Source organism: Cavia porcellus, unplaced genomic scaffold (assembly GCF_034190915.1).
Source record: "Cavia porcellus strain 051 isolate PalLab524CR breed Dunkin Hartley unplaced genomic scaffold, mCavPor4.1 scaffold_29, whole genome shotgun sequence".
NCBI classification, from domain to species: domain Eukaryota; kingdom Metazoa; phylum Chordata; class Mammalia; order Rodentia; family Caviidae; genus Cavia; species Cavia porcellus.
Genome location: NW_026947512.1, coordinates 37,409,475 through 37,422,268, shown reverse-complemented (window position 1 = coordinate 37,422,268; position 12,794 = coordinate 37,409,475). Strand labels below are relative to the sequence as shown.

At 37.9% G+C, this 12,794-nt stretch overlaps 2 protein-coding genes across 7 annotated transcripts in view; one reads left to right on the top strand and one right to left on the bottom strand.

Moving 5' to 3' along the window:
• Positions 1-3,440, bottom strand: part of Trmt1l (tRNA methyltransferase 1 like) — a 42,163-nt gene extending 38,723 nt beyond the window's left edge. For 2 of the 6 annotated variants that reach the window (XM_063240168.1, XM_063240170.1), the window contains exon 1: positions 3,015-3,438. In XM_063240168.1, coding sequence (XP_063096238.1) covers positions 3,015-3,219 — 205 coding nt within the window. In that variant the 5' untranslated portion in view covers positions 3,220-3,438. Of the gene's footprint in view, positions 1-3,014 lie in introns of all 6 variants that reach the window. The other 4 variants (XM_063240171.1, XM_003474875.5, XR_010044544.1 and 1 more) reach the window with 3 other exon arrangements.
• A 147-nt stretch (positions 3,441-3,587) lies between these two features.
• Swt1 (SWT1 RNA endoribonuclease homolog) overlaps positions 3,588-12,794 on the top strand; it is an 85,641-nt gene continuing 76,434 nt past the window's right edge. Inside the window, 4 exon segments of the mRNA XM_013157956.3 lie at positions 3,588-3,776; positions 5,893-5,958; positions 6,653-6,739; positions 9,511-9,591. Coding sequence (XP_013013410.3) covers positions 6,662-6,739; positions 9,511-9,591 — 159 coding nt within the window. The 5' untranslated portion in view covers positions 3,588-3,776; positions 5,893-5,958; positions 6,653-6,661.

Below are 12,794 nucleotides of genomic sequence, written 5' to 3'. Positions count from 1 at the left end.
AAAGAACTATATATGTAAAAAGCAAATGTATAGCATTACATAAAGATATGCTTATGGAACTTATTGTAACCACTAAATACTACAAAATAAGAGGAGTCTGTAAATCCTGTGGTCCACTACTGAAGAAAACTGTTTAAAAATCTGTAATATGCCTGTATTTTTGAAATCACTTTCTAATTGAATAGAAACCAAATAATCTGTATTTAAGTTATTCAACTTGCATTCTGTAACAGTAATAATCCAGAAATTAGTAAGCAAATCTCTTATTAGGTGAGAGTCTAAAATGCCAGGCTTTTATAACTTTTCTGTTGCTTTCTCCTGAATTTTCAATTCTATGTCAGCTATGCCATTTACAACTTGCTTAGTTATGACTGACTTCAGAGGACTTAACTAGATCTAAAAATAATTTTAAAAATGATTAATATGTATTACAGTTCAAATGTAGTTTGGATTTTTAGTTTTGTTTTGTTTTTAAATTTTATTTAAGGAGAAAAGAAAAAAAAGCAGGGAAAGGGTACAAGTTATACAGATTTACAGAAAAAAAAATGAACAGTAGGAAATCACTAGTTAATGGATTACATATTGTCATCTTAGAAATAATTGTTCAAGTCACAAAATTAAAGCTTATAAAGTGGACATTCCATCAATGATACTGCAAACAGTTCTGTTCATTGATCCAATAAAACTCTGTGATATCATTTTCTATCTTATACACTTAAATATACATGCAGTTATATAGTTTGGAGCACTTTCTTTTCCTCTCTTTTGTACCATGACTATTACACATTTTGGGTTTCATTGCTCCCACGGTTCTTATTACTTTTTTGGAAGAGAGTAAAACCAAATGTGACATAACAGAACAGAATCGGTCAAGTCAAGGGGGTGGACATAATAGACAATGTAAAAACATAATACAAGGTGATCAACAATGGTTACCATAATGCCTCCCGCTATCTCTAATAGAATTGCCTATATCGTTAGTTATAATACAATTGAACAAAACAGTTAAGAATAAAACTGACAAAACCAAAACATTGGAGACATTGTAGGTCTTCAAAAGTAGATAAAAGTCAACAAGAATGGGCACCATAATGAATCTCATTATCTTCACAGCTGATGCCTAAACTTTCGAACCTGATACTATCCAGCAAAACAGAATAGGGGAACATCAGTTAAAAACCAGATGGTGAGAGTAAAACAGGGCTTTAAATCAAGGTAATGAAAAGTCAAAGTGGGTTACTATAATATATCCTGCTATTTTTTCCCTTTAATTAAAAGGATAAAGATAAAAAAGTAAATAATGGAGTGGAGATTGAGATAAAAGAGGGCATAACAACGAAACAGCACAGATCAAAACATAACCATTTAAGCAGAATAGTGTTTCACCACCAGATAATCCTGGCCTAAAAGTAGTTACCATATTGTCTCTTTCTTTGAAATCCTTGAGTACAACTTCGTATACTGTAGCATTAAGTATATCAAAACAATGTAAAACAATTCAAGAAAATGACAGCATTACAGAGTATTTAGAATCGACTAACAGAAAATGAACAATGGTTTCTGTATAATCTCCTTGTCTTTAAAAGGTTTTTGCTTATACTATTGTACATAATAAAATCCAATAAGATACAGCCTATTTAGACCATTGGAGACAGAAGGACAAAAGCTAGATGAGACTTCAAAACAAGATGATACTAAATCAGTATTTAGATGTCATTTTCTCCAAAATAGCTGTTCCTATCATCCAATCTTCTCTGCCTCATTTCTGTTGAGCTCTTAGGTTCCTCAAATAGTACACATTCTTCAAATTTTGAAAAATGTAAGTCTTTCCAAACTATGTTTATTTTTAATGGTGGGGAAGTGGAGAAAGCATGCATTACCTAAAGCTGCTGAACCACTTTTCATTAATTGAAATGGTGAGGTTGGAGATCACTTATTCAGAAAGAATGTAAACAGCCTCTACTCACTTACCATAGTTGTAGTTTAAGAAATAACTGGTCTTATTTTGCACCTGCAAACTTTTTTATGAGGGGCTTACATGAGCCATGTGGATTTTTTTCTTTCCTGTGATCAGCCTTTTCTTTTTAGCAGTTATATATGTCGTTTTAAAATTGCAAATAATTATTTTAGACAATGATTATCCCAGTGTTTCATAAACATTAAATTTGAAACTGGTCTAGAGGTAATAAAGCTGATGAATTCTTTTATTTCAAGTGGTAATTTAGAAAGAGTATAAAGGGCAGTTTATGGACCACAAAATCATTTATTGAAAGAATTCTTTAAGTCTTTCTCAGACCTAACATTTGAAAATGTTCAGATGATCTTTTAGTATCAACTAAAAATCTTTAACATTTCTGTACCATCACTTAGAAAATATGAAAACACATTTGGAACATATAATCTGGGCTATTACGACTTCTGATGGAGTACAAAACTAAACTGGCATTTATGTATGAGGAGACACATAATTTAGTAGACTTTTTCCTCAACTCATCAGCTTCGATTTTTTTGAAAGCAAGTGTCCAAACAAAATGGAGTAACGAGATAAGCTCATCTATTCTTTGTGTATGTCAGAGAAGAAAAGCTAGTTGACCGTAATGTTTTCTAAATCTTGGCAGTCAGAACCGTAACAGGTTGCCTCGATTTATTGTGTCACGTTTGGAAAGAGGTAAGCAAAGCAGAACGGACTGAGGGAAACTACTAAATTAAGTGTACTACGTGTATCTGTACCATAAAAACGACGATTAACGCAAAAAACCCTAACTTCAACGTTTACTTCCACCTCGCCACACCTCTGGCCTCCACCTTGCTGCAGTGGGCTTGCCTCGAGGTTTACGGAGGTGCCTTCATCCATCTATACATCAATTTTACTCTCACCCGCAACACCGCCCTCTCGTTTTCCCAAGCCTGCCTTCCCCATAAAAGCCATCCCGGAGGGAAAGCCCTCCCTGCTCCCCAGCCAGGCGACTTTCTCGCTTCTCGGCGGCAGAAAGATCTGGGCCTCCTGCACTTACTGCTTTCAGCCTCCTCAGGGGCAGAGGCTAGAGACGGGGACAGGGCCGGAGCCTGGGCAAGGGCTAGGGCTGAAGCCGAGGCCGGAGTCACAGCCGAATCTGGGGCCGCAGCTGGGACCCGAGCCGAGTCCGGGGCCGGGGTCAGGACCTGAGCCACCTCCTCCTTCTCCAGGGGTAGCAGCTCCTCCTCCGCCATGTTCTCCATAGTTACCGCCTCCGCGCCAGGACCGCCCCGGGGTCGGGAGGGGGTTCAAGGAGGGGTAAGAGGGCTGACGTGAATGCCCAAGGCTGGATCCAAGTAATGGGGAAGAGAATAGGGAGGGCGGGACGCGTGCGACAGACCAAAAACGGAGAACCAAAGACCAAATCCTGTCAAGAGAAAAACAGAAACCCAGAGGCAGCGATTCGAGAACCGTCGTCTTCCCTTCCCCCAGGCATTACGACGCCACCACAGACTGCGCAGACGCCAGGTAGGGACAACGTCCAATGGGGTGAGAGAGTTCCGTCTCCACAGTGTCTCTGTTCCATTGCTCACCACAGAGTCCAACTAAGACTACAAGTCCCAAGGTGCATCGCGCTCTGAGGGCGTGGCCGAATTCTTCGAGGAAGCGCCTGAAGAGCTACAAAAGCGCCCTGAAGCCTTAGCGCCATAGTCTGGCGCCGAGGACCGAACTACGTTTCCCAGCGGGCAACGCGTGCGGAGGGGGTTCTTTTCCTGTGCCTTGGTCCTCTGGAAGCAGTACTGCCACCGACGCTGCTAAGGTAAGAAATGGGGCCGTCAGTCGACTTCTGAGAGAACAGACTTCCCTCCCAACAGCATCACTCTTCCCTCGGTCCCAAATACCGACGCGAGTCGAGGCTGTACGAGGGGGACTTAAGAGTCACTGTAGCCTAGGCAGGGTGCCTCTGGGCAGACCTGGGGTCGGGCGGGGTGAGTGGAGGATTTGGTTCTGGCCTGGTGCTCTGCGGGCCCGGGGTTTTTGAAGGTTGTCTACTGAAGCACTGGACCCCGGCAGTTTAGATCAGATTGCTTCTCTATCTAACTGACTTGGAGTTGGTGTCTGTACTTCATTTTGCTCCCTGTCATTTCCTTTGTTTTTATTTTTGTTTTAGCCTTCATAGTAACAGTATGAGCCAGACTCTGGTGAGTGCCCCTTGCATAGGAGCTGGATTTGCTTTTTTATAGGCTTCTCTTCACCCCCGCCCCGGTACTGAGAACGGAACCCAGAGCCTTCATGCTGAACTACCTACATCTCCAGGCCTTTTTATCATTTTACTTTTTATTTTGAGACAGTCTCAGTCGTTATATTGACCTTGCTGAGCTCTAATTTGCGACCCTCGTGCTTCATCCTTCCAGAGTTCATCACCACGCACTTGTTTTTAGACTTTTATATCAGACCTCTTGGGTGTGTTTCACTGAGGGACCTGTAGTTGTTGGTATGTTTCCCCAAGGCATACGGTCAGTGAACTCTCCCTCCCCCACACTTTTCTTACCTGCACTGTCTTGCAGTACTTGACATTCAAGTTTCGCTTTCCCTTCCAACAAAACAAAACAAAAAAAGGAGCACGGGGGGCGGGTGTTGAATTTTCTGGTTGCCCAGTCTGTGACGTTTGAACTTTATAGGCAGCGGGAAGGAGACCGAAAGTCTATTTTAGGCACAGGTACAAGAACTACACTTCTAGTTCGGTTTTCTTAGCTAATGAAGCTGATCAGTATCTTTCTTACTACTTGTTTCAGAACGCAGAGGAGAGACAGCCTGATTTTTGGCTCTTTGAAACTCAGGAAGTTAGTCTGTCCCTGCCTCTCTGTCTCATTAAGTATATCCGAGGGGCGTTAAAAAAACATTTCCTACTCCAGGGATAACAGATAATCCCTATTAAGATTCTTTGAATTATAATTCTAAAGTCTTTTTAATCTACTCCCTTAAACTAGTGGTCATGAATGTATGGTTGATTCACTGCTTAACAGTCATGTACTAATGGGATGATAACAGTTAACATATAAAGATGCTGACTGTATCAATGTACTATCCAAGAACCATTGATTTTTAAAAAATTTTTAAGCGTTTTTTTTTCTTTTTTTCTTAGTTTAATATAGAGAACTACATAAGCGAATGATTATCAAGCAGCACTGATTGTCAGGAGCTATCGGGAAGACTTCCTGTATAGGAAGTACCACCCTCATTTAGTTTCTTTTGATATGCTTAATATCAATATGAATTTCACTCTAACGTGCATATAAAACATGTCGTAGTAAACATTTGGATGTTTTTCCCAAGGATAGTCCACAATCTTCAGTGTTCTTTTTCAGTGTCTTGGGATAAGAGGTTTCAATTAGTTTTAATTAGTTCAATTAGTTTTAGGGTATCCAACAAAACCAAATGAGATAACTTTATGACCAGTTGGATTGCATTATGAACTCTAAACATTATCTTTCATGGAAGTTCTTTTGTTTTTTCTTCTTCTTAAAGAAATTTGTGGCATATTTCTTTATATTGCCCCAGGTTGACCCCATCCTCCTGTCAGCCTCTAAGTAGTTGGGACGGCGGACACATGTGTCACCTTGCCAGAATGAAGTTATTTTTTTTATTGTCCCTTCTGTCTCCCCAGTGGACTAGAATTGAGCAAAGATAAAAGATCACCACTCTAATTTGGAAGGTGAACTGTAAATTCAACTATTAGCATAAACTAGTTTATAAAGCAACTTTCTGCTGAATTTAGACTGTTCTTCAAAGTATGTGTCAAGTAGTCATTTATTTTTCTTACTAGATTTTTCTGTAAGCTACCAACATTTTCTTCTTTTCATATTCATCAAAGCATTCTAAAAGTTTAGTATAATTGATCATGCTTTTATTTTATTTATGTTATTTTGAAACAGGTCTCACCTTAAACTCACTATGTAGCCCAGGCTGACCTTGAACGCCTAGCAGTCCTCCAGCCTAAGGTGAGTGCTGGGATTAGGCATGTGCCACCACACCTGGCATCATTCTTTTTTAGAACTTCATTTACTTTGATCATAATTGACCAAGAATAATGGGAAGTGCTTGGTTTTTAGCCTTTGTGATGTTTCTATTTTCAGTATGTGCCTCCACCAGCTGTTTTCTTTTCCTTGGACTTCAGTTCTAGATCCCTTTTATTTCTTCTCAACCAAATCTGGTGGTGTTCCCAGTCTAGCCACACTGTCCCAGAACAGAATACTGCTCTATGCTGTGGGTGCACACTAATTTGATACTATTTCTGAACATATCTTTCTTATACATAAATACATACATACTTGATTATATTTTTTTGTGGGGAGAGTCATCACCTAATAGTACTAACTTGGTCTGTAGGAGGGCTGGACAAGTCAAAATTGGATAAGAAGTGGAGAAACTGCAATAGGTAGGGATTGGAAATGGCTAAAAATGAAGAGTGCGTATTCTGACAAAGAATTCATTCATTCATTCAGCAGATGACTATCTCTCAAAAGAGAGTATAAGGAAAGAAAAGTGGAATGAGAGAATCTTTTGAGAATGGCTAGAAAAGGGAAATGATTTTGTAACACTCCAATTTTTATATACCTTTACATATCTGAAAGAATAATTTCTTGTATATTTTATATGATAAAAACACATCATGTATTATTAATGTTCGTTTAGCTTTTCAAGATGTCCAACAAAGAATCTTATGGAAAAGAAGAAAAGTCTCAGAGAAATGGCATCATCTTATCGTCCATCTATAATGAAGTAAGAATTTTGATTTATTGACTGTAGATACAACCCCCTTTTTTAAAAACAGTTTTGTATAATGAAAAAAAATGCACTTCATTTTCACAGTGAAATACGAAAATATTTTGTTCTGCCTTTCTGATTCTAAAGTCATTTGCTTTTTCTGTTCTTTTTTTTTCTTTACTTACATTATTTTTCCCTCACAGATCTATGAGATAGTTATCATTATCCCCCTGAAACAGTTTAAGAATTGAAGCTTAGAAAGTAGTAATTTAGTCAAAGTTAATTTTCCTAAGTATTCTAAGTCTCCTAAATCCTCCTGTTCAGAATAATAATTCACCATTAGACTGTTTGTAACATTTTCTTCCTTTTCAATTTCTTCAATGTTAGCTCAAATTTGTACTCTTAGGCAGAATGGCCAGTGATATGGGGATGGGTGGGGTTAATGATAAGGGAGCCATGCTTACAATGTTTCTCTGTTATTATTAGCACACTGCCTTTAAAAAGCATTTTGGTAGGTGAGATTTAGATTATCTTGTTAACTGAGTGGATTTCGTTTCCAAGAAGCATGACTGCAATGTGATAATCTAATCAAAGCAAGCAAACAAATCCCTCTGAATAAGCTGTATAGTTTATTAAGTGTAGACAGTATTTATGCTGTTGCACTATCTGAAGTAAGACATTAACCTGGCAAAGGTAAATGAGTATTTAGGCTGGATGAAGGATTAAAGATATCATTGCTCTTCATGCTGTTTGTTCCTTGTTTGTTTATTTTCTGATTAAGAATATGGTCTTCTAGGTATAGTGATGATTAGATTGGAGACCCAGGGGCCTGGACAAACAGTACTCTTCTTGCTTCCTTAATTTATATCCTCCTCTCCTATTTGGCATTCATAGCATACTGTTTGCTATTCCTTCCCATTTCCTCCTAAGCCCACTCTAATCAGATTTTTTCTTGTCATTAGTCCCCCAGTTATATTCTATTCAAGGACAGTAATGGTTTACATGTTGCTGAACCCATTGGTCAATTGTAAGACCTCATGACTTAATCTGTCAGCAGTATTTGTCATAGCTGGTGCAAACCTTGTTCGTGACATATTTAATTCATGCAGTTTTTTAAATACTGTACTCCTAGCCCAGCATGATGGCACACTCCTGTAATCCCAGCACTTGGGAGGCTGAGGTAGGCAGATTATGGCAAATTCAAGACCAGCCTGGGCTAGAAAGCAAGCCTAGGGCTGGCCTGAGCCGCATAGTGGACTCTGTCTCAAAAAAAAAGAAAGAAAGAAATACTGTAGTCTGATTTTCCTCCTCACTGGTGACTGCTTGTTAGAGTCCTGTGCTGGCTCCTCCTCTATCTTCTTAAAATTTAACTTACCAACTGGTAAGATTTCCAAGCTGTTTTCCCAATTTAGTAAATTACAGTTCCATTTATCACCCCTGCTTGTATCCAGTCTATCAGCAAATGCAGCCAGTTTTTTAATAATAAATTCAGACTTTATTCTTCTGTTGCTATCATCATGATCTAAACAATCAGTTTATTTTCTTCAATTATTCCAGTGGTTTCTAAATTGATCTCCCTGCTTCTCTTTAACACAGAACCACTGTGGTCCATTAAAATCATGTCACTTTCTTCAGTAGATGTTTGTGGTTTTCCATATCATGTAAAGTAATAACAAGTGTCTTTTCTGGGGCTCACAAAGTCACCTACTCTTCCTAGCTCAGTGTGTCCCTCTTTTCTTTGGTCTTCCCTCCCATGGCTTACTTGGTTGGAACCAGCCAGGTACATTTCTGCTTCTAGGGCTTTAGCCTTGCCAGTATTGGTTTTGTTAGTGTGACCATTCTTTGTGGGTTGGTTTTTTTTTTTTTTTTTGGTACTGGGAATTGAATTTAGGACCTTGTGCTATATTCCCAGTCCACCAGTATTGCTTTTGAATTGAAAACTTTCTCTAGATACTTACTTGGTTTATTTCATCACATCATTTAGGTGTTCATTCAAATGTCAACTTGTCAGTGGAGTTCCATCTAACTGCTCTTTTACAATTTGCAGATTCCTACTTTTACTTCCAAACCTTCCCTGTTTCCTTTCTCTGCTTTATTCTATAGCACTGTTTGACATAAAAATTATGTTATTTACTTGTAAAATCCTGCAGTAGATTTTTACCTATATGGAGTTAGAGAATTTTATTGTTTTCTTTTAAATTAATTTCTACCTACCATCTAGACATTGTCTAGAGGTCTTCAGCCTAGACATTGGTGTGTCTTTGGTACAAGGTAGGTCCCCCAAACAAGTTTGTTCTCAGTCTGGTAGGATAAAGATCCACAGAAAAATAGCCGGATAAGTGGTTTTGCTTTGTAGAATGCTGAATCTTACCATGGCAGTACTACAACACACTTAACCCCATCAAATCTTGCCAACTGGTCTATTATTATACTGGTATCTATTTCATTTCTAGTTTTTGAGTACCCAGGACTTTTTATTTCTTCTAGTTGACTCTTTCATTTTCTTATCAAAGTTTATATGTTGTAAAATGTTCTCTAGAGCCCATGATGGAATGGAAATGTCAAGTTATAATGATGAAATAATACTCTATCATACAGTGGTTTATTATATGCTTTTTTTTTTTTTTTTTTGTCTTTTTCCTTTATATCGGTACCGAGGATCAAACTCACGACTGTCCGCTTACAAGGCAGGTGCTTATGCCACTGAGCTAAATCCCCAGCCCCTATTATATGCTTTTACTGTCCTTTTTTTTTTTTTTTTTTTTAACCCTACATGACATTCTTAGGACAAGAATGAGAAGAAAGCCTCATCAGGTTCTGCTTCTGCTTACTGTATGAAATCAGTGTCATCAGAGAAGAGAAAACTGGTGAGTGACTATGTGTTAAATAACTAACTAAAAATCAATTTTTGTTGTTTTTTTGGTACTGGGAATCAAACTCAGGAGCTTGTGCTTGCTGGGCAAGTGCTGTGCCACTGAGCATTATTAAAATTTTTATTTATTTTTACCAATCCTTTGACTCAGCCTTCTGAGTCATAGAGTATATAATATAAAATTTTCATCCAAATTTTGTTTACTTACTTTTGTTAGACAATTTTAAAAATCAAGGTTTGTTTTATTCTCCCTTCTCACCAAAAAAATATCAGGTTCCTTATTTTTTTTTTTTTTTTGGTGGTAGACCCCTCCATGTGGGATTAGACAACATGGATATATGCATATAAACTTACTGTTTGTCAGCCTTCTCACATACATGGTTGTATGTTGTCGCGAGTGTCTAGTGCACTCGGCACCCCGGGAAGAGGCACACACCAAATCAGGACACGGGGGATGCAGAGCAGAGAAAACAGCAATTGCAACTGCATGCTGTGCTTTATTTTTAGGCTCTTATATAGTGAACCGGGTCAACTCACAGTGCACCAACCGATTATCTTGAAATAGCATTTTTTGTGACAAGCTTTGTGACAAACTACAATGTTTATCTAAACTATCTAAGTTAAGCAAACAAGCAAAACCAGTTCTTCTTGCCCCAATAACCCAGGAGGAACTCCATTAGCCCAAGAATGTTTTTAATTATGTTTGTTTTTTCTAGCCACCTGAAGGTCAGCCACTTCCTACTAGCTCTGTAAACACAGTCTAGTCAGCATCATGAGAAAAGAGGGAAGAACCTTTTCTCCTCTTGGGTCGGCTTTCCTACCCAGTCTCTGTTCTCATGCCGGGGCTGATGTTATCACAGACTATGAGGGGGCCAGACTCCTTAGGCGACACCACAGTATTTGGTTTTATAATCTTTTTGTGAGGTGGCCAACGCAGATAAATTTTTTGCATGTTCACATTCAGAAATGTGAACATGCAAGGTCAAATGATTTTCTCAAGGATGTAACATTGTATACAGTAGTAGGTCAAATGATTTTCTCAAGGATGTAACATTGTATACAGTGGTAGATCCAAGTCAGAGTTCTTTCTACTTTCACACTAATAATAAAAATAGTGACAGCAGATTAAACACACTACTCATATTGAAGTTTAAGGTATATCCAGAGTATCTGTGTGTGATGAAGTAAAAGTTCCAGGGATACAAAACTGTGTTTTTTAAGAATTTACTTGTTTTCATATACAATGATGCATTGCTTAGCAACAGGTATACATTCTGGGAAGTACATTTTTCTGTGATTTTATTTTATAAACATTACCGTGTACTTACACAAACCAGGTGACATAGCATACTATACATTTAGGCCATTTAGGATAGCCTGTTGCTCAAGGCCATGACCTGTTACTACACTGAATACTTAGGCCAGTAATAGCAAACCTTTTAAAACATTAAATGATATAGTACGCATGCCACAGTTTAGCCACCATTGCTCTAGGCAATTGTATAACATATTTGGTTCAGTAATTTGTGTATCTTAAGTATATTAAAATGTAGAAAAGGTATAGTAAAAATATGGCATAAAAGATAAAAATGGTAAACTTGTATTGGAGAGCTGTAGATAAGTCATCAAGTAAGTCATGAGAGCATGTGAAGACCTAGGACTTTACTCAACACTGTTGCAGGTGTTATAATCACAGTATGCTTAGGCTTTACTAAATTTATTAAATTTTTTTCCTTAATAATAGGTCATTCTAGGTAATACCCTTTTTACTTTACAAACTAACCATTTAAAAAAATTTTTAACTCTTTAAAATGCCAACGAATTGTACAAAAATAATTTTCTTTGTGTTCTTGTTCTATAATTTTTTCTATTTTAAAGATTACTTACTTTTTTAACTTTTGTTAAAAACTCAGACAGATGGACACACATACACCCATATACAATCAAACATAAACATCTATGCTAGCCTAATTTTACACAGGGCCAGAATCATCAGTATCACTGCCCTCCATGTCCACATCTTGTCCCACTAGAAGGTCTTCAGGGGCAGTAGCATGTATAGAGCTGTCATCTGTAATGAGAATGCCTGATTGGGTATCTGCTTGAGGCTTTTCGGGGAGGGTTTCTAGGTGTCAAACTTAGCTTCATGCACATTAGGCATTCACTATCACTGAGCTATGTCCTCTACTGTTGGGGCTTTTTTTCAAGAGTGTCATTCTTTTCAGAAATACATTCTTCGATGTTTGGTTGGTTGATTTCTTCTTCACAGGTGTGCTTATAAGCAGATAATGTACCCTGAATACCTCTCTTTGGTAATGGAAACCTTTTGTGGTTGGGATATATGTTTTCTTTCTTTTTTTTTCTTCCTGATACTGGGGATCAAACTCATGATCTCACGCGTGCCTGGCAGGCGCATATGCCATTGAGCTACATCCCCAGCCCGGGATATATGTTTTTAGACATTTTTAGGATCTTGTTGACCTGTATTAAATTCTTCAGTGAATATTTTCTTGTGAGTTTATTTTATTTTCCTGCAGTTTCCTTTTCTCATGGTCTTTTTTCAGCTGTGTATTATTGTCCAGTTTGATTATAAACTTAATAGATCACATCATGTCTGCAGTCTTCCATTGAAATGTTAGGTCATTATAATTGATTTTGCAATTTATTGTTTTTGTGTCAGGTTTTTTTTTTTTCCCCCCCTGATGCTGGCAAGGGATTGAACCTGAGACCTTGTACATGCTATGTATATACTTTACCACTGATCCATCTCCCCCACCCCATAATCTTTTCTCTGGCCTCCTTCCATTTTCTTCTTTCCTTTCTTTCTTTCTCCATTTTTCTTTCCTTTTTCTTTTTGTTTTGGTGGTACTGAGGATTAAACTCAGAACCTTCTCATTGAGCTGCATTCCTTGCTTTTTGTAAAGTTTTGATGCAGGGTCTTGCTGAATAGTCTTCTGAGGACCTAGAATGCAGGTATGTGCCAAAGTGCCTCACTTAAAACTTTACTTTCATCATGATTTTTCTCTGCAGAAAGACTTTCTCTCATTGTAATTATTTTGGCCTTTTTTTTTTTTTGGTACTGGGAATTGAACTCAGGACCTCACACTTGGCCAGGCAGATGCTATGCTGCTGAGCTATATCCCTGATTCTAGGCTTTCTTAAATTTGGTCCCACCTTAACCATCCAATTATCTTTGTG